We start from the raw sequence: 22,355 nt of genomic DNA on the forward strand, positions 1-22,355 counted from the left end.
TTTTAGCGACGAATTATGCCAATCTCGATTTCAACCCTCTTATTAAGATGTTTTGACTTCGAATACCTCAATAGCCATCGATTTTTTTTTATTCCTGACTAAATAAATTATAGATCGATCACAATACTTGCCACTTCTTGGTATATGCGAACAGTAAATTGGTTCCGCTTTGACAGTTCTAAATTGAGGCCGCTTTGTGGACAACTATTCGGCACCCAGTTTATCATGTACCAAAAGGTATCATGATAAATGATGTATATTTACATTAGATCCATTGGAAATTTACATTAGATTCATTGGAAATTTAGATTAGTTTTGAAAATTTACATTAGTTTGGAATTTACATTACTTTTGGAATTTACATTAGTTCAAATCAACTAATTCTGATTGGCCAATGGGAATGAGAAGCTCGACTTGGATTGCAGTAGGAAAAGGGTGTGGCCTATGTTCTATTTTAAAATGATTGAAGCGGGCAGCAAAAGGAAATTCGGATTTTAAAAAGTTGTTTCACAGGTAGGGTACGCTTACTCGTCGACGGCCAAGTGGAATAACGCTGGACTGGAATCGAACGGACGACGAGTAGGATGTTCGGTGTTACTGCTGCTACCTGCTGCCGACTGAGCCATCTTTGCATTTTATAAACGAGCGGCTAAAGAATCAACTTGTTCAGGTCGAGGCTCAGGCAGTGGGCCGGCGAAGTATGAGCGATAGAAAGAGAACCAAACATAACTATTTTTAGTTCGGGTAGTTTTGAAGTCAACGTTTGGCAGAAATACATTGGATATATGATTTACATTAAATAGGAATTTACAGGAAGCCGAAAACGGGTAGAAATTCATCAGATTTGAGTTTCCATGCTCAACGTTTCCATTAGATTCAAGATTTACATTAGATTTAGATTTACATTGGAGTAATTTCCATGACTTTTTACTCTTTACATCAATATTTCAACATTACATTGAGTGAGTTTACATAAGAAACAGTAATTACGTGCTGTGTAAATTTACATATTTTTTTCTGTGTAATGCAAGATTGCCATTCAACAGCACGTGCAAGTGCTAATTAGCATTGTGGGCGTAGCATTCAAGATAGCTGAGATAGTGCTGTTTAAATGCGGCGGCTGGCAACTCTGTTTGTAAGTTTTCATGAAACTGGCAACAGTGTAAGCTTTGTTTATATTCGGAACGGTAGAGCGAGGGAGACGGCATGAAAACATGTTATTATTTCATTTCAACCGTGGGAAACTGCGAGTTTTTCTTGAGATCATCAAATTATGATACAAATAGGTAAGTTTAACAACCAAAATTGTCTTTAAAATTTGTAACAGGCAAGGTAACAGGCGTGTGTGTTCATTTCAGAAGCGGCACAAATAAGGCCTGCAACATTTCCAGCGTAACAAGCTGTTCGGGGTGGACGCCGGATTCATCACACATCATTAGAATTTTCAGGAAAACGTTAACTGTGGAAAGGCTAGTATGGAGATCGGAAAGAAAGGGGTCAAGAAACAGCTTTACGAACAGCAGAACAAAGGAGAGGGAGCGTTTTCTTGGGGCTTTTCTTCACCCTCTCTGGCTTGCTTTCGCTGCCGCTACTGCCCATTTGAAATTTTTCTTGACAGATTCCTTCCGAAGTGCATACACCGCTGAAAATATGTGCGCGGTTCCAAAATATGGAGTGTTGAGCCGAGTGTAGATCGGATATGTGTTGTTAAATTTAAAAATTGAATAAATAAACGTAGAATTCAAAACGAACAACACAAAATATGTTTTGTAAATCGAAACGAATTCACTGCATTAAAATAGATCATCAAAAAACACTACCCGTAATCACTCCTGGCACTTATTGTATCAGCAACTAGTTTACAAGTACCTGTAAAGCATCCTCGGATAGCCACCTTTCATTTATGTTTGAAAACTCGGGCTCACGGACATCAGCGACAACAATTTCCACCATCGGGCATCAAATCTCCAACAGGTCAAGTTCGAGCAAAAAAAAATCACCCCTCACTCGGATCACCTGAGTCGGTAACGTAGTAGTTGTAAACAAACCCAAAAATAGAACATGGCGAGAGAGGAAAGGGAGAGAGAGCAACATTTTTGCTCCTCCCATTTTTTTTGACGTTTTGTGCAGGGTTGGATCGAAAACAGTAGGGGCCAGCACTTAAACAGCCGAGAAAAGTCCAAAAGCGGCCACTATTCAGCACTATAGTAGCTGTTGGTGCTGAAGTAAAAACCGTTTAGCTTTTACTCGCAGCTATGAAAGCGCATTAAGGGCTGGACAGTGACTGTTATTTAGTGCTGGATGGTTACTTGGGACATTTCAGAAGGAATTAGGGTTGTCCGTTCTGTCCCCAAGGTGCGCATTGGATCGACGTCCGGTGTCTCCCTAATCAACGATCAGGGGCGCCGACTAGTCCAAAATGTTGGGGGGGCACGATTGTTTTTGGAATCGATAGGTAAGATTGGCGATTAGATGTTAAAGTTTATTGTATATCACGAATTTTAATAATTTTATTACGATGGGATTAGATTTTTTTCATCCGGAATCCTTTTTTTTACGAAAAAGATAATAAATCAAAACAAGATTGAGAATGTTAATTGTGGGGAATTTTTAATATGTTTGGAAGGCGAATTTCTTCTCATTGGCATATTCTCACTTATTATCTAGAAGTAACAGTAAATAATAAAAATAAATAATTTAAACTTCAGAAATTTGAAAATACAAATACTCATTTAAAAAAACATCCATTTTTCAAATCTGCAATTTAGAAAAAATACAGATACACAAAATTCAATACCACAATTAAAAAAAATACGGAATAAAAAAATTCTAGGGTTAAAAAAACTCATGGCTTGAAAATGATAAGAAATCAAAAGCAGAAATTCAGAAATTTAAGCAATCAGAAATTTAAAAATAACAATATAATTCAATGTTTACAAAAATCGAAAATTTAAAAATTATGATACATCAATTAATTTTTTAAGAATTTAAGAATTTAAGAATTTAAGAATTTAAGAATTTAAGAATTTAAGAATTTAAGAATTAAAGAATTAAAGAATTTAAGAATTTAAGAATTTAAGAATTTAAGAATTTAAGAATTTAAGAATTTAAGAATTTAAGAATTTAAGAATTTAAGAATTTAAGAATTTAAGAATTTAAGAATTTAAGAATTTAAGAATTTAAGAATTTAAAATTTAAGAATTTAAATTTAAGAATTAAATTTAAGAATTTAAAATTTAAGAATTTAAGAATTTAAGAATTTAAGAATTTAAGAATTTAAGAATTTAAAATTTAAGAATTTAAGAATTTAAGAATTTAAGAATTTAAGAATTTAAGAATTTAAGAATTTAAGAATTTAAGAATTTAAGAATTAGAATTTAAGAATTTAAGAATTTAAGAATTTAAGAATTTAAGAATTTAAGAATTTAAAATTTAAGAATTTAAGAATTTAAAATTTAAGAATTTAAGAATTTTAATTTAAGAATTTAAGAATTTAAGAATTTAAGAATTTAGAATTTAAGAATTTAAGAATTTAAATTTAAAATTTAAGAATTAAGAATTTAAGAATTTAAGAATTTAAGAATTAAGAATTTAAGAATTTAAGAATTTAAGAATTTAAGAATTTAAGAATTTAAGAATTTAAGAATTTAAATTTAAGAATTTAAGAATTTAAGAATTAAGAATTTAAGAATTTAAGAATTTAAGAATTTAAAATTTAAGAATTTAAGAATTTAAGAATTTAAGAATTTAAGAATTTAAGAATTTAAGAATTTAAGAATTTAAGAATTTAAGAATTTAAGAATTTAAGAATTTAAGAATTTAAGAATTTAAGAATTTAAGAATTTAAGAATTTAAGAATTAAGAATTTAAGAATTTAAGAATTTAAGAATTTAAGAATTTAAGAATTTAAGAATTTAAGAATTTAAGAATTTAAGAATTTAAATTTAAGAATTTAAGAATTTAAGAATTAAGAATTTAAGAATTTAAGAATTTAAGAATTTAAGAATTTAAAATTTAAGAATTTAAGAATTTAAGAATTTAAATTTAAGAATTTAAGAATTTAAGAATTTAAGAATTTAAGAATTTAAGAATTTAAGAATTTAAGAATTTAAGAATTTAAGAATTTAAGAATTTAAGAATTTAAGAATTTAAGAATTTAAGAATTTAAGAATTTAAGAATTTAAGAATTTAAGAATCTAAGAATTTAAGAATTTAAGAATTTAAGAATTTAAGAATTTAAGAATTTAAGAATTTAAGAATTTAAGAATTTAAGAAAAACGTTGTAAAATGGATTCCCAATATTCAATAATGCTGATTTCCTGATTTTTTTTTCTTTTTCTGATTTTTTGGCATATTTTTTTAGGGTGCAGTTAAAATTTCTATAACCTTTTTATTTTTTAAATCGATCATAAATTGCAGAAGGGAGACACTTGTGTTTTTTTAGATTATAATGTGGAATTGTCTCAGATTATGTTTAAATTTGGCGGTTTCTCAGTAAAGCGGTGCGCAAGTTTTCAAAAATTTACTTTTTTTGAAACAATTGTATTTTTCAGTTAAAATTGGTATAGCACGGTTAACGGTTAACAAATGTATTTGAAATTTTTTCAAATCCTTTCTAAAATAACCAAAAAAAATATTGAATTTATCAGCATTTTTGTTAATGTAAAGCAGTCAACAAATGACCATTTTGAAAAGTGTTTCAGTTTATACTCGCTAAATCCTGATCTACAATGGCAAATCGCAGAATTTTGCGGTTGAAAACTTGATGATTGTTTTCGCAAGAATTTGCTTAAGTTTGATTGTAGATGAGGTGCTATGGAAAAAGTACATTGGTTTTGTTTTTGGAACAACATGCACAGATAGAAATATTTTTATTTTTCATATACCGATGCCACTGTGCTCTTGTACTAAGCTTACTGATTTTCCTAGAGAGCACAGTGGTATAGATAAAACGTTGTCGATTTAGAAAAAAATGCATCTAAATCCAGAAAATTGTAAACAATTTTGTTCAAAAAATTTCAGCGATTTCGAAAACAACAAATGTTTTTGAACTATTTTGCGGATTCGCTTACAAGAATTCTATCAGTGTGTACAAACAATGTTCCATTTAAGTTTTAGATATTATTTTCAATTATTTCTGTTTTTTTTATATTTGAAATAAGAATATTTTTTCAAAATTTCTGGGGGGGCACAATGTATGGGCTGCCCCCCCAGCCAAATTTTAAGGGGGGCAAAAAGTGCCGTGCCCCCCCAAAGTCGGCGCCCCTGTCAACGATTGTTTCTTAAAAGCATCGCAATGTAATGTTGAAATATGATGTAAAGAGTGAAAGTCATGGAAATTACTCCAATGTAAATCTAAATCTAATGTAAATCATGAATCTAATGGAAACGTTGAGCATGGAATCTCAAATCTGATGAATTTCTACCCGTGTTCGGCTTCCTGTAAATTCCTATTTAATGTAAATCATATATCCAATGAATTTCTGCCAAACAATGACTTCAAAACTACCCGAACTAAAAATAGTTATATTTGGTTCTCTTTCTATCGCTCTCATACTTCGCTGGGCCACTGCCTGAGCATCGACCTGAACAAGTTGATGCTTTAGCCGCTTGTTTATAAAATGCGAAGATGGCTCAGTCGGCAGCGGGTAGCAGCAGTAACACCGAACATCCTACCCGTCGTCCGTTCGATTCCAGTCCAGCGTTATTCCACTTGGCCGTCGACGAGAAAGCGTACCCTACCTGTGAAACAACTTTTTAAAATCCGAATTTCCTTTTGCTGCCCGCTTCAATCATTTTAAAATAGAACATAGGCCACACCCTTTTCCTACTGCAATCCAAGTCGAGCTTCTCATTCCCATTGGCCAATCAGAATTAGTTGATTTGAACTAATGTAAATTCCAAAAGTAATGTAAATTCCAAACTAATGTAAATTTTAAAAACTAATGTAAATTTCCAATGAATCTAATGTAAATTTCCAATGAACCTAATGTAAATATACATCATTTATCATGATACCTTTTGGTACAAGATAAATAATGTAAATTTACAGGAATATTTTTTTCTGTGTAGTTGAAATTCTTACCGGAACATCAATAATAATAATTTCGTGTCAAACAAATATTGGAAAGTTGTACACCAAATTGTTGGAAATAATTTATCCAAGGGGGTGGTGCCAGAACAAAGTGACAATAGACTCGTCCGTCACCAAAACCTTACTAGCCCACGCAGTTGTATTCGTGAGTATCCCCCTAGGGGGTGACACTTCGGTTCTGCCGGAGCTGGAACCTTGAGCTTGGAGCTGAAACCTCGAGCTCGGAGCCAGCACCGAGCTAGATCCGTGTCTGGAACTTTGATTAAAAAGTAGCCGATTTTTTCAATTTAGCATGCACCGCACAAGAGCTGTCACTGTCAGCCAAAAACAAAACAACCCAACCCGTTTTGTCATGCGAAGATTGTACGCGTTTTTTTTTCGGACCACCCGTATTCCTGGCCGTTGGATCCCAGCTGCTGACGACGTCGACCCCTTGTGTTTCCTGCAAGGGCGGAAGTCTCATCTGATGTGAAACATGCCTGACGACGTTCCACCTCGAGTGCTCACAGTTTATCCCGCCGGAAAGTCGCTACATCTGCGAAGAGTTCGAATCTGGCAGAATGCCGCTGTGCGACGAGATCGTCTGGGCCAAGGTGAAGATGTTGTACAGCGCCGGACTCAAGACAGCTCCTTGCGGGACGCCGAATGGAATTTCCTGACGGAACGAGAGCGCTCCATCGACAGCAACTTGGAAGTAGAGAGCCTGGAGCTTATTAGAGAACAGACATCTTAAACCAAAAGTACCAATCGAAGCACAAGAACTGTCAAACGGAGGTACCAATCGAGCAAAATCCTTTGTCTTATGCTCGATTGGTACCTCCGTTTGACATTTCTCGTGCTTCGATTGGTACTTTTGGTTTGAGATGTCCGTTCTCTAATAAGCTCCAGGCTCTCTACTTGGAAGCTGTGCTGCTTCAGGAAGGAGTTGAGCAGCTTCTGAATGTAAACCGGGAACCCGGCCAGCTTCATCTTGGCGAGCGAGTTCTTGACGTTGCGCGTTAGTCTGGAATAGTCACTTAATAAAATAAACATTTTTGAAAATAGTGCAAATTTGAGAAATAAGACGCTATTTTTCCAAATAAGCATTAAAACAATTGAAAGATCAACTAATTTTGTATTAAACGTAATTTGTGAAGCTACCAGAAGTTAAAGAGTTCATTTGATTCAAATTTAATAAATTTTTATTGTTTTTGTAAGGCAAGAAAAGGGTGGCCCATTCTGCCCCCAAGTGGATTTTAATTTAACACTTAGACCACCAAGCCTTCAAACGATTTGAAGGATCCGTTGTTTGATTACCTTCGTAATAGCTCCTGGTTAGAGATCCTAAACAGGGAGACTGGACGAAGTGAATTTGACGTACCCAAACAGACGCGAGTTTGACGTATCCAAACGAGCATTTGCCCAGCAAAACTCATCAGTGTTGCCAAGCTCAAAACATACGTTGCCAGATCGATTTAGCAAGCTTAGACCAGTCTCCCTGTTTAGGGTCTCTACTCCTGGTAACATTCTAAGGGCCAATACGCAGCCCCAAAGGAAAGGGATCAAAGAATAGCTTTACACACTGCAGAAAAAAAGACAAAACACTACAAACATTTTAAAAGGGCCAAACATTTAATATTACAATAATGTTACATCAATGTTCGTGTTTCTTTTTCTTAAAGCGGCTGTATCTCAGCATCTCGTTGTCCAATCTTCAATGTCTCTTAGACAATTTCATAGCAAATTTTCTGAACTTTAAAAAAATATGTTTAGAAATGGTCACTCATGGTCACTATTTTTTAAAATCGAAAAACTGAAAATATTTCACTAAAATCAAACTTTCGGTGGCTATATCTTGAAAACAGAGCCCTTTATCAAAAAATCTGTAAAGTACTTTTCGATTGGAAATTTAATTTTACATAAAAAAATTACGTCAAATTAGTTTTTGCATGAAATTTAGATTTTTTTTCCATAAATCATTATTTTTCAAAATTAATAACTCGGCGGCAGATTTTTGACCATGTTTCTCTATGGCTTAAAAGTTGCGTGTTTTGTCCCCTAAAACATATAAAAAATCTCGAAAATAAAAAAATACGTATTTTGGGAAATTGAGTTTTTGTGAAAAAAGTTGATTCCGTGTACCTATTTTTTTCTCAATAGTTCTCAACAATACATACAACTTTACCGAAGACACCAAATTGATCAGAAAATTCACTCAAAAGTTACAGCTGTTTGAATATTCACGTACCATTTTTGTATGGACCGCTGCCAAAATTGTATGGAGACTTGTATGGGTGAACCAATGACACAAAATAGCTTCTTTGGTCATAGGGAAGGCCCCCACCTGGGATGGGATAAACAAAGAGAAAAAACCTATTGTCAAACTACCCGAAGCGATGAAGACGATGCAGAGCGACATCGCCAACTTGTCTTCCGCGGATACCGCGTTTGCTGAAAAGGCCATAGCACAAACAGCGCCTGTCTGGCCAAACAAGCGACCCAGGGAATCCGGCAGTGAAACGCCTACCAAAGTTAGCATCCCCACTGCCTCCCGTGGGACGAGGGCCATGACCACTGTACCTGTCATTGCCAAAACCACAGAGTCGGATGATTTGTGGTACATCTGGCTGTCGAGCTTTCCGCCAAGCGTTTCCGAAGACGACATCCGCTTGATGGTCAAGGAATGCCTGTCCGTCGACGAAGACGATCCCATAGCGGTGAAGATGTTGGTGAAAAAGGGTGTCGACATTTCCACCTAACATCAATCACCTTCAAAGTCGGCGTCAGTCGGGATTATCGTGATTCATCTTTGGACCCGGACAACTGGCCAGAGGGTTTGGCCTTCCGCGAATTCGTGGATATGAACAAAGGACCTGCACCAAGCGTTACTCCGTCGGGGTTCTCGAGGCGCCGGCTGGAGTAGTTCATCCATTTCGCTGTCGTTACACCACCTTTACGTCTCATCCATTATCTTCTACCGCCGAGTCATCACCGGGACGCCTGCCACAAAGCACTAGGGAAGCCCCCAATCGCACCGCCACAGTCGCGTTCCCAGCCAGCGACCAGCTCAGCCGTCCCGGACCTGTGCGCGGTTGCCGGGAGGGGGTCTTCCAAGTCCGATCCACAGGCGAGTACCATTTTCCATCAGTCCATCCACTTCCTGAAAATCTTCCGGATTTCAGCCTCGTGCCTATTCAGAGGTCACCAGACGACAGCTCCAGCATCTACCCTGCAACATGTGCCGTTACGCTGCCACCACCTGGACGCCTGCCACACAGCAACATGGAAGCCCCTGACCGATCCGACGCAGTCGCGCTCCCAGCCAGCGGCCAGCTCAGTCGTCCAGGCCCTGCGTTCGGAATCCGGGAAGGGGTCTTCCAAGTCCGATCTACAGGCGAGTACCATTTCACATCAGCCCGTCCATGTCCTGAAAATCTTCCGGATTTCAGCCCCGTGCCTAGCCTGAGTTTACCAGTCGACATCACCAGCTTCAGCCCTGCAACATGTGCCTGTACGCTGCCAACACCGGGACGTCTGTCACACAGCAACATGGAAGCCCCTGACCGATCCGACGCAGTCGCGCTCCCAGCCAGCGGCCAGCTCAGTCGTCCCGGCCCTGCGTTCGGAATTCGGGAGGGGGTCTTCCAAACCCACACCCCAGGCCAGTATTCAATCACTACATCTGTAACATCTACTCGCACTGAAAATTCTTCGGCTTGCAGCTACCGGTCAGCTCCTAGCCGTAGAGCTCGTCGCCCAGGTCGCACCAGACCAAGTTTTTGTTTTTGGTCCGGGATACGAAGTCTTTCGTTGCGACCGATCTCCCCGCACCAGCAGCAAGTCAACAGGAGGAGGAGTAGCAATTGCAGTGGCGCGCCGTCTCGGAATTGAAGTCGTTCACATTACGAACCAGAACTGGGGCTGTGTGGAGCAGGTGTGGCTAGCACTGAATTTCGGCGATCACAAGCTGTACGTCTGCGCGGTCTACTTGCCACCTGATCGGTACCCTGACACTGTCTTATTTCAAGCGCATGTTGACTCTGTCAACACCGTCACTTCTGATGCTCGACCCGGAGATGACATCCTGGTAATCGGCGACATGAACTTTGACAAACTTCGGTGGCTGCACTCTCACGATGGATTCCTTTATCCTGATCCACGCCTCCAGGCTAAGTCCGTTAACATCACCGATCTGTTGGACGTCTACAGTACCGCCACGCTCGAGCAGATAAATAGCTTCCCTAACGAAAACAACAATACGCTTTACCTCTGCTTCGTCAGCCGGCAGGACGTTGCGCCTCCAATATATGTCGCCCCAGCTCCTCTAGTTAAGACCGTTCCCCATCACCAGCCCCTGATCTTGTCCCTTGACGTACTCCGCTATCCCGCACGCACTGTGACATTCGAACCGTTCCGGTACGATTACCGCAAGGCTGACATTAACGGAATCGCTGAGATATTAACGAGCATTGACTGGACTAATACGCTAGACCCAGACGACGTTAATGTGGCGGTGCAGACCTTTTCTAACATTCTCTCGTACGCAATTGACCGTCACGTACCCAAAAAAGCAATCCTGCCCCCCCGATCGCATCCCGTGGCAGACCAACGAGTTGAAGAAGCTGAAATCCAAAAAACGAGCCGCTCTCAAAAAGTTTTCCCGAAGGCGCACACTACCACTCAGAGACTACTACCTTCGACTGAACCAACGGTACAAGACCCTGAACAATCACTGTTACAACCGCTATCGATACCGGATCCAACAAAAACTGAAATCTAATCCGAAGGCCTTCTGGAAACACTTCAATGATCAGAGGAAAGAAAGTGGTTTGCCTTCCTCTATTTATGTTCCTTGACAACGAGACCGCTTCAAATCCCGATTCCATCTGTCAACTGTTTGCAGAGAAATTTTCCAGAATGTTCATCAATGAAACCCTTTCACCGCACGAGGCCGCAGCCGCCACTGAAAATGTGCCACCCTGCGGCAACGTCCTGGGCCGACTCGTACTCGACGACCAACGAATCATGAACGCAGCTGCCAAATTGAAATCAACCTCATCAGTAGGACCTGATGGAATCCCCTCCAGTATCCTGAAAAAGTGCATCCAATGCCTGCTGTCTCCACTACGATTCCTGTTCCAGCACTCTCTCGACAAAGGGGTTTTCCGGACCTGTGAAAAACTGCTTTCATGTTTCCAGTCTATAAAGGGAAGCAAACGTGACATCGACAACTACCGGGGATCTCGGCGCTTTGCGCTGTCTCCAAACTGTTCGAGCTCGCTGTGCTCGACCTGGTGTTTTTTCACTGCAAGCAACAGATCTGCGCTGAGCAACATGGCTTCATGCCGGGACGTTCGACTACATCGAACTTGTTGACCTTCACCACCTACCTGACCAAGGGGCTAGCTAGTCGAAGCCAAACCGACGTAATCTATACTGATCTCTCCGCAGATCTCTCCGACAGGCTCAACCATGACATCGCGATCGCTAAGCTCGAAAAACTAGGGTTTAGTGGCAGTTTGCTCGGTTGGTTTCAGTCCTATCTTTCCAGACGAACAATCAGTGTGAAGATCGGTGAATGCGTCTCGCTGCTATTCCTCGCCTACTCCGGTGTAGCGCAAGGAAGTCACTTGGGGCCTCTTATATTCTTGCTCTACTTTAATGACAGCAATTTTGTACTGGATGGACCAAGACTCGCTTACGCCGACGACTTGAAGATCTTCCGGTACGTGAACTCAACGGATGACGCTGAACTACTTCAACAGCAGCTGGATAAATTCGCCGACTGGTGTGCCACAAAGCGCATGACCTTAAATCCTCGTAAGTGTTCCGTTATATCGTTCACCAGGAAGCTCAGACCGATCACGCACAACTACACGCTCCTCGGAACAACCGTCCCGCGGGTCGAATGCATAAACGATCTCGGAGTGCTGCTAGACGCGAAGCTCACGTACAAGAATCACGTCGCATACATCGTTGCAAAAGCCTCAAGACTGCTTGGTTTCATATTTCGTGCGACCAAAAAGTTTACCGACGTCTATTGCCTGAAGTCATTGTACTGCGGCCTTGTTCGGTCAACCCTGGAATACAGTTCCGTGGTGTGGAATCCCCTACCAAAATAGCTCGGAGAGGATCGAGAGTGTGCAGCGACGATTCATTCGTTTCGCACTCCGCTTGCTTCCATGGAGTGACCCCACCGTCTCCCAAGCTACGAAAGCAGATGTCAGCTTATCCATCTGGACACTTTGGCTGTTCGTCGCAACGCCGCACGTGTAACCGCTGTTGCCGACCTGCTCACATCAAGGATTGATTGCCCCTCCCTACTCGGTGAGCTGAATCTGCAAGCTAGATCTTGTGTGCTGCGCGGAGGTGCCTTCTTCCGAATCCCACTTGAAGCTGCCAACTACAGTGCACATGGCTCCATCATCGGACTTCAACGGACCTTCAATCGAGTAGCCTCAATTTTTGATTTTAATGTGTCACGTGATGTTTTGAAAAAGCAATTTTTAGAGTTTTTTAGATGTAATTAAATTACTATTGTGTAACATAGTCACAGTATCATTGGGGCCGTTGGTGGCCTGTTGATACTTAATAAACAAACAAACAAACTAAACCACTTTCAACATGGCCGCTTCTGTCAACCTAAACCAGTCCTTTCTCATGTGGAGAAAATGAGATGTATTGTAATCTGAGTTAAAAAAAAATAAAACATTTTTAAATCAGTTTCACAAATAATTATAAATTGCATTAATAGATTGATTAAAATATTTTCAATTGAAAGGCATTTATTTCTATCGTACAGCGAATGTTGACTTATCAGCATTTTCATTTTAAAAAACAATACATTTCATGAACTGAAGATTCTTTTGCCCATTTAAAACTATTGTTATTTTTTTGCACGTTACATAGAAATGTCATCTAGATTGAACAATATTAAACCTGTGCTTCCAGTGAAATTAAAATGTGGCGTGATGAAACAACATCATAGAACTGGATTTAAAAAGCAAACCAAAATAATAGCCTCAGTTTAGCCTATTTGATTTTTTCGTACTTTTCCATTTCAACACGTTTCCACAAATTGAAAAACGCATTTAAATCATATTGCATTTTTCAAATCCAAATGAAAATTAAAAATCTTTAATATAAAAAAAAACACATAAAAAATTGAAGAAGTGAACATTTTTTGACTCGTCGTGATCGTATCGTATCATTTACCAACAATTTATAGTGATTTGTATCCGGCAGCTCCTTATGAATAGATCCACCGTAAAACGATAGAATATAAACTCAGGATTCTCCACCCACGTCCTACCGCAAATTTTAACAGCCAAATTAAAAAAATCTGCGAGGAAAAACTAAACAACATTTCAACCAAAGAAAAAGTCATCCGCATGCTTGAGCACTGAGTTAAAAAACATCATCAAGAAAATTTGAATTGTAAAGCTATCTGAATCACAGATTGCTTGATATTTGTATTCGAACACGAATTTTCTTGCAAAAAAAAACAGAAGAAGAATACAAACGTAAACACTCAAAAAGAAGACTCTATCCAGCCGTCCCGTCCGATAATCCGATTTTCAATGTTAAAAATGAAATATTCGTGAAATTTTCCGATCTTTTCGAAAAAGATATTTTCAAAAAATTTAAAAGGTCGTAATATTAAATGTTTGGCCCTTTTGAAACGTTATTCTAGGTTTAGAACAATTTAAAATAATCGGACCATTCCCTGTTTGAAAAATGTCGCACGTCGTACGAGTTGTCGCACGGTTTTGATTTTACCGTTTCGATATCGATTGGTCGAAAGGACGACAAACGTGCGACAAACACTCGACAAGCCCGACATTGTTTTTCCTATCGATTTTCCTTCAATTTGACGTCACGATTTTCGTCGACGCAAGCAGTTTGACAGTTCTTTTCAGTTGGTCTTGTTTTAACTTGATTGCAACCGGATTGAACCAGTTTTCGTTGCTTCGCGAGCTTCGCAAGGATTTTGGCCGGTTGGTAGGTGAGTTGTGTTATTTTTTTTCTGCCGGAAAGATTCAGCCGGAGTGGGCGAGCGGCCAAATCATAGTGTCCTGTGTTCCAGGTTTCCTGATTTCGGTCATCGTGGTGGTAGAGGCGAAGGAGGATGGGAAATAGAGATAACCCGGCGGCCATGCCGGAAGACGGGAGGAACCGGTCTGCGGTCAAGTAAACGGATGTTTTACTTTCCGCGGGAGGTTGCGGAGTACAGTTAAACCTCGCATATGCACCTCATATGGGGGTTTCTTATGCGAAGCACGCATATGCGAGGTACAGGGCTTATGGAATTTTGGCTATATGGGAGACATAGGCTATATTTTTATAAAAAATCATCTAAACTATACAAATTTAAAGTGTTTTGGAATCGTTATGAAGTCAGCTTTACAGCTACACCAAATTTACATGGTTTACGATGTTCTAGGTCATCAAAACTTCGTCAAGTTAAGGCCTATGTGTTCAACGCCGTACAAGTATGAGGTAGGCGATTTGACTGTGGTTTTGACCACAGATCATATCCGATAACCTCAGGGAGGTTCAGGACTAGTCTACCGATATGTGGTGATGTTCTGGGTCTTCTGTAGAGTCCCGGGAGGTACGACCGATGGGTCTACCGCCGTAACACGGCAGAGGTCGGTGGTTTTTGACCTCAGATCATATCCAGATAGCCTCAGGGAGGTTCAAGGACTAGTCTACCGATATGTGGAAATGTTCTGGGTCTTCTGTGGAGTCCCGGGAGCTACGCCTGAAGGGTCTACCGCCGTAACAAGGCAGAGGTCGATGGTTTTTGACCTTAGATAACATCCAGATAGCCTCAGGAGATTCAGGGACTAGTCTACCGATATGTGGTGATGTTCTGGGTCTTCTGTAGAGTCCGGAGGTACGACCGATGGGTCTACCGCCGTAAGACGGCAGGGGTCGGTTTTGACCTCAGATCATATCCGGATAGCCTCAGGGAGGTTCAGGGACTAGTCTCCTGATATGTGGTGATGTTCTGGGTCTTCTGTAGAGTCCGGGAGCTACGTCCGATGGGTCTACCGACGTAACACGGCAGAGGTCAGTGGTTTTGACCTCAGATCATATCCGGATAGCCTCAGGAAGGTTCAGGGACTAGTCTACCGATATATGGTGATGTTCTGGGTCTCCTGTAGAGTCCCGAGTCACGGCCGATGGGTCTACCTCCGTAACATGATAGAGGTCAGAAGTTTTTGACCTCAGATCATATTCAGATAGCCTCAGGGTGGTTCAGGGACTAGTCTACCGATGTGTGGTAATTTTTTGGGTCTTCTGTAGAGTCCCAGGAGTAACGGCCGATGGCTCTACCACCGCAACAAGATAGAGGTCGGAGGTTTTCGACCTCAGTTTATATTCGGATAGCCTCAGGGAGATTAAGGGACTAGTCTACCGATTTGTGGTAATGTGCTGGGTCTTCTGTAGAGTCCCGGGAGCTACGGTTAATGGGTCTACCGCCGTAACAAGGTAGACCATCGGTAGACTAGTCCCTGAACCACCCTGAGGCTATCTGAATATGATCTGAGGTCAAAAACTTCCGACCTCTATCTTGTTGCGGTGGTAGAGCCATCGGCCGTTACTCCTGGACTCTACAGAAGACCCAGCACATTAACACAAATCGGTAGACTAGTCCCTTAACCTATCTGAGGCTATCCGAATATAAACTGAGGTCGAAAACCTCCGACCTCTATCTTGTTGCGGTGGTAGAGTCATCGGCCGTGACTCCCGGACTCTACAGGAGACCCAGAACATCACCACATATCGGTAGACTAGTCTCTGAACCTCCTGAGGCTATCCGGATATGATCTGAGGTCAAAAACCACTGACCTCTGCCGTGTTACGTCGGTAGACCCATCGGACGTAGCTCCCGGGACTCTACAGAAGACCCAGAACATCACCACATATCGGTAGACTAGTCCCTGAACCTCCCTGAGGCTAACTGGATATGATCTGAGGTCAAAACCACCGACCTCTGCCGTGTTACGGCGGTAGACCCATCGGTCGTACCTCCCGGGACTCTACAGAAGACCCAGAACATTTCCACATACCGGTAGACGAGTTCCTGAACCTCCCTGAGGCTAACTGGATATGATCTGAGGTCAAAACCACAGACCTCTGCCGTGTTACGGCGGTAGACCCATCGGACGTACCTCCCGGGACTCTACAGAAGACCCAGAACATTTCCACATACCGGTAGACTAGTCCCTGAACCTCCCTGAGGCTATCTGGATATGATCTGAGGTCAAAAACCACCGACCTCTGCCGTGTTACGGCGGTAGACCCATCGGTCGTAACTACCGGGACTCTACAGAAGACCCAGAACATCACCACATACCGGTAGACTAGTCCCTGAACCTCCCTGAGGCTACCCGGATATGATCTGTGGTAAAAAACCATTGACCTCTGCCGTGTTACGGCGGTAGACCCATCGGTCGTACCTCCCGGGACTCTACAGGAGACCCAGAACATCACCACATATCGGTAGACTAGTCCCTGAACCCCCCTGAGGCTATCCGAATATAAACTGAGGTCGAAAACCTCCGACCTCTATCTTGTTGCGGTGGTAGAGCCATCGGCCGTGACTCCCGGGACTCTACAGGAGACCCAGAACATCACCACATATCGGTAGACTAGTCTCTGAACCTCCCTGAGGCTATCCGGATATGATCTGAGGTCAAAAACCACTGACCTCTGCCGTGTTACGTCGGTAGACCCATCGGACGTAGCTCCGGGACTCTACAGAAGACCCAGAACATCACCACATACCGGTAGACTAGTCCCTGAACCTCCCTGAGGCTATCCGTGGTCAAAAACCACAGTCAAATCGCCTACCTCATACTTGTACGGCGTTGAACACATAGGCCTTAACTTGACGAAGTTTTGGATGACCTAGAACATCGTAAACCATGTAAATTTGGTGTAGCTGTAAAGCTGACTTCATAACGATTCCAAAACACTATAAATTTGTATAGTTTAGATGATTTTTTATAAAAATATAGCCTATGTCTCCCATATAGCCAAAATCCCATAAGCCCTGTACCTCGCATATGCCACTCTTGCGACAAAACCGAATCAGGTGGAATGACTCGTATATGCAAAGTTGCATATGCGAGGCGCTCTTATACGAGGTTTAACTGTATTCCCAAAGGAGAAGAAGGATGAAATACCAAGTTCCACCCAAGGGAACATAAAGAGAGAAACGGAACTTCCAATTCCTAGGGAGTTGTTCACTGTTCTGGGTGAATGAAAAGGAGGAGGAGGACGGAATAATATACTCCCGGCGGCGTTTCTGATCCGACAGAAGTTGTTATCAATGGAACTGGTGAGTCATGTTTTGAAGTAATAAAAAATCAAACAATCAGGAATTAAAAAAAAATATTTGGGGATTCATAAGCTCAAAATTTTATAATTTAAAAATAAATATAATTAAAAAAAATTAAATTCAAAATTTTCAAAATTTATATTTTTTTTTATTTCTTAAATTTAAAAAAAATATGATTTTAAAATTTATAATATTTGAAAACTAAATAAAATTTGTTACATGTTTCACACGTTTTAAAATTTATAAAATTATAAAATTATAAAATTATAAAATTATAAAATTATAAAATTATAAAATTATAAAATTATAAAATTATAAAATTATAAAATTATAAAATTATAAAATTATAAAATTATAAAATTATAAAATTATAAAATTATAAAATTATAAAATTATAAAATTATAAAATTATAAAATTATAAAATTATAAAATTATAAAATTATAAAATTATAAAATTATAAAATTATAAAATTATAAAATTATAAAATTATAAAATTATAAAATTATAAAATTATAAAATTATAAAATTATAAAATTATAAAATTATAAAATTATAAAATTATAAAATTATAAAATTATAAAATTATAAAATTATAAAATTATAAAATTATAAAATTATAAAATTATAAAATTATAAAATTATAAAATTATAAAATTATAAAATTATAAAATTATAAAATTATAAAATTATAACATTATAAAATTATAAAATTATAAAATTATAAAATTATAAAATTATAAAATTATAAAATTATAAAATTATAAAATTATAAAATTATAAAATTATAAAATTATAAAATTATAAAATTATAAAATTATAAAATTATAAAATTATAAAATTATAAAATTATAAAATTATAAAATTATAAAATTATAAAATTATAAAATTATAAAATTATAAAATTATAAAATTATAAAATTATAAAATTATAAAATTATAAAATTATAAAATTATAAAATTATAAAATTATAAAATTATAAAATTATAAAATTATAAAAATATAAAATTATAAAATTATTATTTTTATTATTCAGATATTTAAAATTTTTACGACTCTTACATTCGAACATTTCAAAATTATTTAAAAACTTTAAAGTTCATTGCTTCTTTAAAGCAAGGACTTCAGAATCCCATGAAACACAAAATTCTCTTTACAAATTGTTGATTAAAAATCAACATCAACGATTTTTTACCTGAAATTTAAAATGTTTGAAACTTTTTGCTGTGTTAAACGTTTTTTTGTCTTTTTTCCTATAAATTTACAAGTGTAAATTGGTTACATTTTTTAAATTTTGTTTTGGATGATTTAGCCGAATGACGTAATCTTTTTTCAGGTAACCAACAATATTCCAATCGAATCCTACTGCTGACAACCCAGCGTTTCCGTGTTGTCCCACGGAACGAAAGCTGTAACGATCGCACCGGAAGTGCGTAAACCGACGTTGTCCCGTACTCCGGTGGCCATCAATCCATGGAAAATAAACGAAAGAGCCGCTTCAGTGCCGTATCTACACGCTGACGTCGGTTCGAAAAGATGGCTGACAAAATCCGGCCAAGATGCCGAAGCGACGAGATGAGCTAAAAGGCCAACCGGAAGACAACGCCAAAAACCACGTGAAGATCGCAACTTAGATTAATTTACAGAATAAATACATCTAAAAATAATTTAAAAATAAAAAAATGTTTATTTTTACTGCAACATAACCTAAAAAGCCGAAAAAACAGCACACGACAAAGGCACGACAACCTAAATAACAAAACCGTGCGACGTCGGTCGAATGTCGTACGACAATGTCGAACAATTTCGATGATCGATCGCACGACAAATACGACATTTTGGTGCAAAAACGTATGACATTTGTGCGAATGTCGCACGACATTGTCGTGCGACGTCGTACGATTGCACGGACGACAAACGACGGACGTCCGACGGACTTTTCAGTCAGGGATTAGTTTCTGAGATATCGACATTAGAAAATGGGGGGTTGTGTGGGTGAGTCTTAGAAAACATCAATTTTCCTGTTTTTAATCACTTGCATCTTGATCTCATCACCGTTCCAGGCTGCAAATAGCTGCAAATTATTGAAAAACACCGAATAAATCAACATTTGCTTGGTTTTGTCAATACATTTACATTTTTGCTAATAATTCGAAAAATACAATGGTGATGTAATTTGACCCCCCTATGCACGATCCCGATAAACAAATGTAAACATCCCGGTTACTCCGATCGACATTATCGACATAAGGTGTGAAGGGCAATCGAGAAATTAAAAGTGAGAGTGTGTGCAACATGGAGTTAAACTTTCTGTGAAGTTGCTGTGAAGATTACCATGGCACTTTGAAAAGTTTAACTCCATGTTGCACGCACACACTCTCACTTTTAATTTCTCGATAGAGTTATCTACGTGCGCATGTATTGCGTGTATGTACACGAAAAAAAGTGAGGTTAAATTTTGAACCGGCCAGCAAAACAAATGGTGTGCTAGTGTGTGTGAGATCGGGCTTAGATAGCTCTATCCCAGTCAAACCAATCCGAATTCTGAAACGGAATCTAATTAGAATCGTATACAAATTCCGTTTCAAACGCAACAACCGGTTCGAACTAGAGATCCTAAACAGGGAGACTGGACGAAGTGAATTTGACGTACCCAAACAGACGCGAGTTTGACGTATCCAAACGAGCATTTGCCTTTACGCCCAGCAAAACTTATCAGTGTTGCCAAGCTCAAAACATACGTTGCCAGATCGATTTAGCAAGCTTAGACCAGTCTCCCTGTTTAGGGTCTCTAGTTCGAACACGGAACCGGTTGTTGCGTTTTAAACGGAATTTGTATACGATTCTAATTAGATTCCGTTTCAGAATTCGGATCGATTTGACTGGGATGCTGTTAATCGTTGAAACAACCCACTGAGAATTTTGGCTCGAGATCGAGCCTGAATCGAGTCGAGGCTCGATCCAAAATTCTCATTGGGAACGTCATCGCTGTCGTTGATCGTTGATATAGGTTGATATAATCGTAATCGTAAACGGAGCCATCGTTGACTTAATCGTCAACGCCAACGGAGGCGTTGATCATCGCGTTGATTATCGATAATCAACGCGTTGATAAAGGAGTTTTTATTTTTTTATTTTTTAGAGCTTTTTGAGGAAAGAACACATTTCCTTCCCATTTTTTCATGAATGTATTGATTGGGAAACATTCTCAAATAGATGTGACATGGTTGTTTGGAGATCCGTGTGTACCAAGAGGACCGAAGCGACCGGATTTTAAACGTAGTTTAAGCCCTAGCTAATTGCTGGTCACTTTCAGCTCCACTTTGGTTCTGAAGGGGATACACTGAATGTTTACATTTGGTTGGAAAACCTAATAATAATTAAAAAGTATAGAAATGTAATGGGCAATAAAATAGAGCTGTTTTTTTACAGGTGGCCTGGTAGGGAATTTCGATGCACACACTTGGAGATGATTAAGGTTAGATAGAAAAAAAAAACAGCCGGACCATCCGAACCCAAACTTATTTCTTTTTTCTCATAGGGCATCTATGATCATGAGATGGAGCGCAACCTGCAGTTCGACGAAGAACTAGTTGTGCCAATCATCGAAAATACAAATAACGAAAGTGATCTTGAGGATAGAATGGCAAACGCAATGAAGGAGTACCCTGGTACATCCGCGATTCTCGTCAGAAGACACGGTGTTTATGTTTGGGGAAGCAGCTGGCAGAAAGCGAAGGCTATGTAAGCATGAGATTAGTGTTTTTCTTCAAAAAGTGGCACCTTTATAATTTAAACTTCTTTTTAGGACGGAATGCTACGACTATCTATTTTCCTTAGCCGTCGAGATGAAGAAACTTGGCCTCGACCCAAATGATGTCCCCAAATATTACAGAAACAATCATTAAGGACCAACTCTAATAGACCGATAACGAAACAGTCAACGAAACTATTTGAAACTGAAATTAAAACATACTTGAACTTTATGGAATTGGTTCTGAAACACCCTTTGCATGTATTCATTTTGTTTCCAGAAGATTTTATAAAAACCCAAATATATTCCGATAAAATAATTTAAAATGTAGTCTAGTTATTTTCCAAACTATGATCAAAAGTCAAGTTCCATAAGGGTCATTCCATCTCAACTGTGCACGAAAAAGTGTAAATTTGAAAATTACCCTCCGATCCTGCTCAAATTTGGCAGGGCTGTTGATACTATCAAAACATGCAAGAATCCCGAATTTCATCCAAATCGGACCACCCCCTCCATTTTTGTACCTCACCAAAAAATCGACTTTTTGGTGATTTTGGAGCGAACCTCCTAGATTCAAACGGCGATACCTCAGAAACCACAAATCTTAGAAGGTCGGTCTTAAGACTCATTTTTGAAGAAAATTGGACGTAGAATCCATTTCCGCGATCAAAATTTCGATTAATTTTTTTTCTACCTGTATTGCGCAATTGAAAACTTCAAACGGCCTATCTCAAAACACCCCAACTTATTTTTTTTTTTATTTGACTTCACCATCGTATTCCTTGGGCAATTTTACATAAGAATCACTTATCGACAGAAAGTTTTGTGTGTTTCGAGATTACCTACATCAGCTTCATTCGCCGCATCTGCTAGAAGCACACATGCGGGCTGATCAATAACTGCTACATGGGCATCATCCATAAAGTACGTCACGCTCTAGGGGGGAGGGGGTTGTCGCAAGTGTGACAAAGTGTGACAAGGGGGAGAGGGGGGATACGTGAGACTGTGACGTCACGCTAGACTTTTTCTTTAATATTGATATTTTTGAAATATAGCTTTAAAAAATTTTACTTTTAAATCAAACACGATTCAAGGCTTTAAGAAACAGAGTTTTTGATGATAGATTTAATATGCTTCAAAAAACTGTGATGGTGATTTTTATCACTACAACATTG

The 22,355-nt window shown here is 38.9% G+C and overlaps 1 protein-coding gene and 2 long non-coding RNA genes across 5 annotated transcripts in view; all 3 read left to right on the forward strand.

The window, feature by feature from the left end:
- Nucleotides 1–21,506, forward strand: part of LOC6043994 (probable methylthioribulose-1-phosphate dehydratase) — a 59,238-nt gene extending 37,732 nt beyond the window's left edge. For 2 of the 3 annotated variants that reach the window (XM_038260405.1, XM_001861539.2), the window contains 3 exons: nucleotides 20,859–20,904; nucleotides 20,968–21,170; nucleotides 21,235–21,376. In XM_038260405.1, the coding sequence (XP_038116333.1) occupies nucleotides 20,859–20,904; nucleotides 20,968–21,170; nucleotides 21,235–21,334 (349 nt within the window). In that variant the 3' untranslated portion in view covers nucleotides 21,335–21,376. Of the gene's footprint in view, nucleotides 1–20,858; nucleotides 20,905–20,967; nucleotides 21,171–21,234 lie in introns of all 3 variants that reach the window. The other variant, XM_038260408.1, reaches the window with a different exon arrangement.
- On the forward strand, nucleotides 959–1,761 carry LOC119768874. The gene is made up of 2 exons (XR_005278274.1): nucleotides 959–1,286; nucleotides 1,359–1,761. It is a non-coding gene; the product is annotated as an uncharacterized LOC119768874 (long non-coding RNA).
- On the forward strand, nucleotides 17,130–18,849 carry LOC119768877. The gene is made up of 2 exons (XR_005278276.1): nucleotides 17,130–17,426; nucleotides 18,763–18,849. It is a non-coding gene; the product is annotated as an uncharacterized LOC119768877 (long non-coding RNA).
- Nucleotides 21,507–22,355: the final 849 nt, after the last annotated feature.

The sequence above is a fragment of the Culex quinquefasciatus genome, chromosome 1, assembly GCF_015732765.1.
Source record: "Culex quinquefasciatus strain JHB chromosome 1, VPISU_Cqui_1.0_pri_paternal, whole genome shotgun sequence".
NCBI lineage: Eukaryota > Metazoa > Arthropoda > Insecta > Diptera > Culicidae > Culex > Culex quinquefasciatus.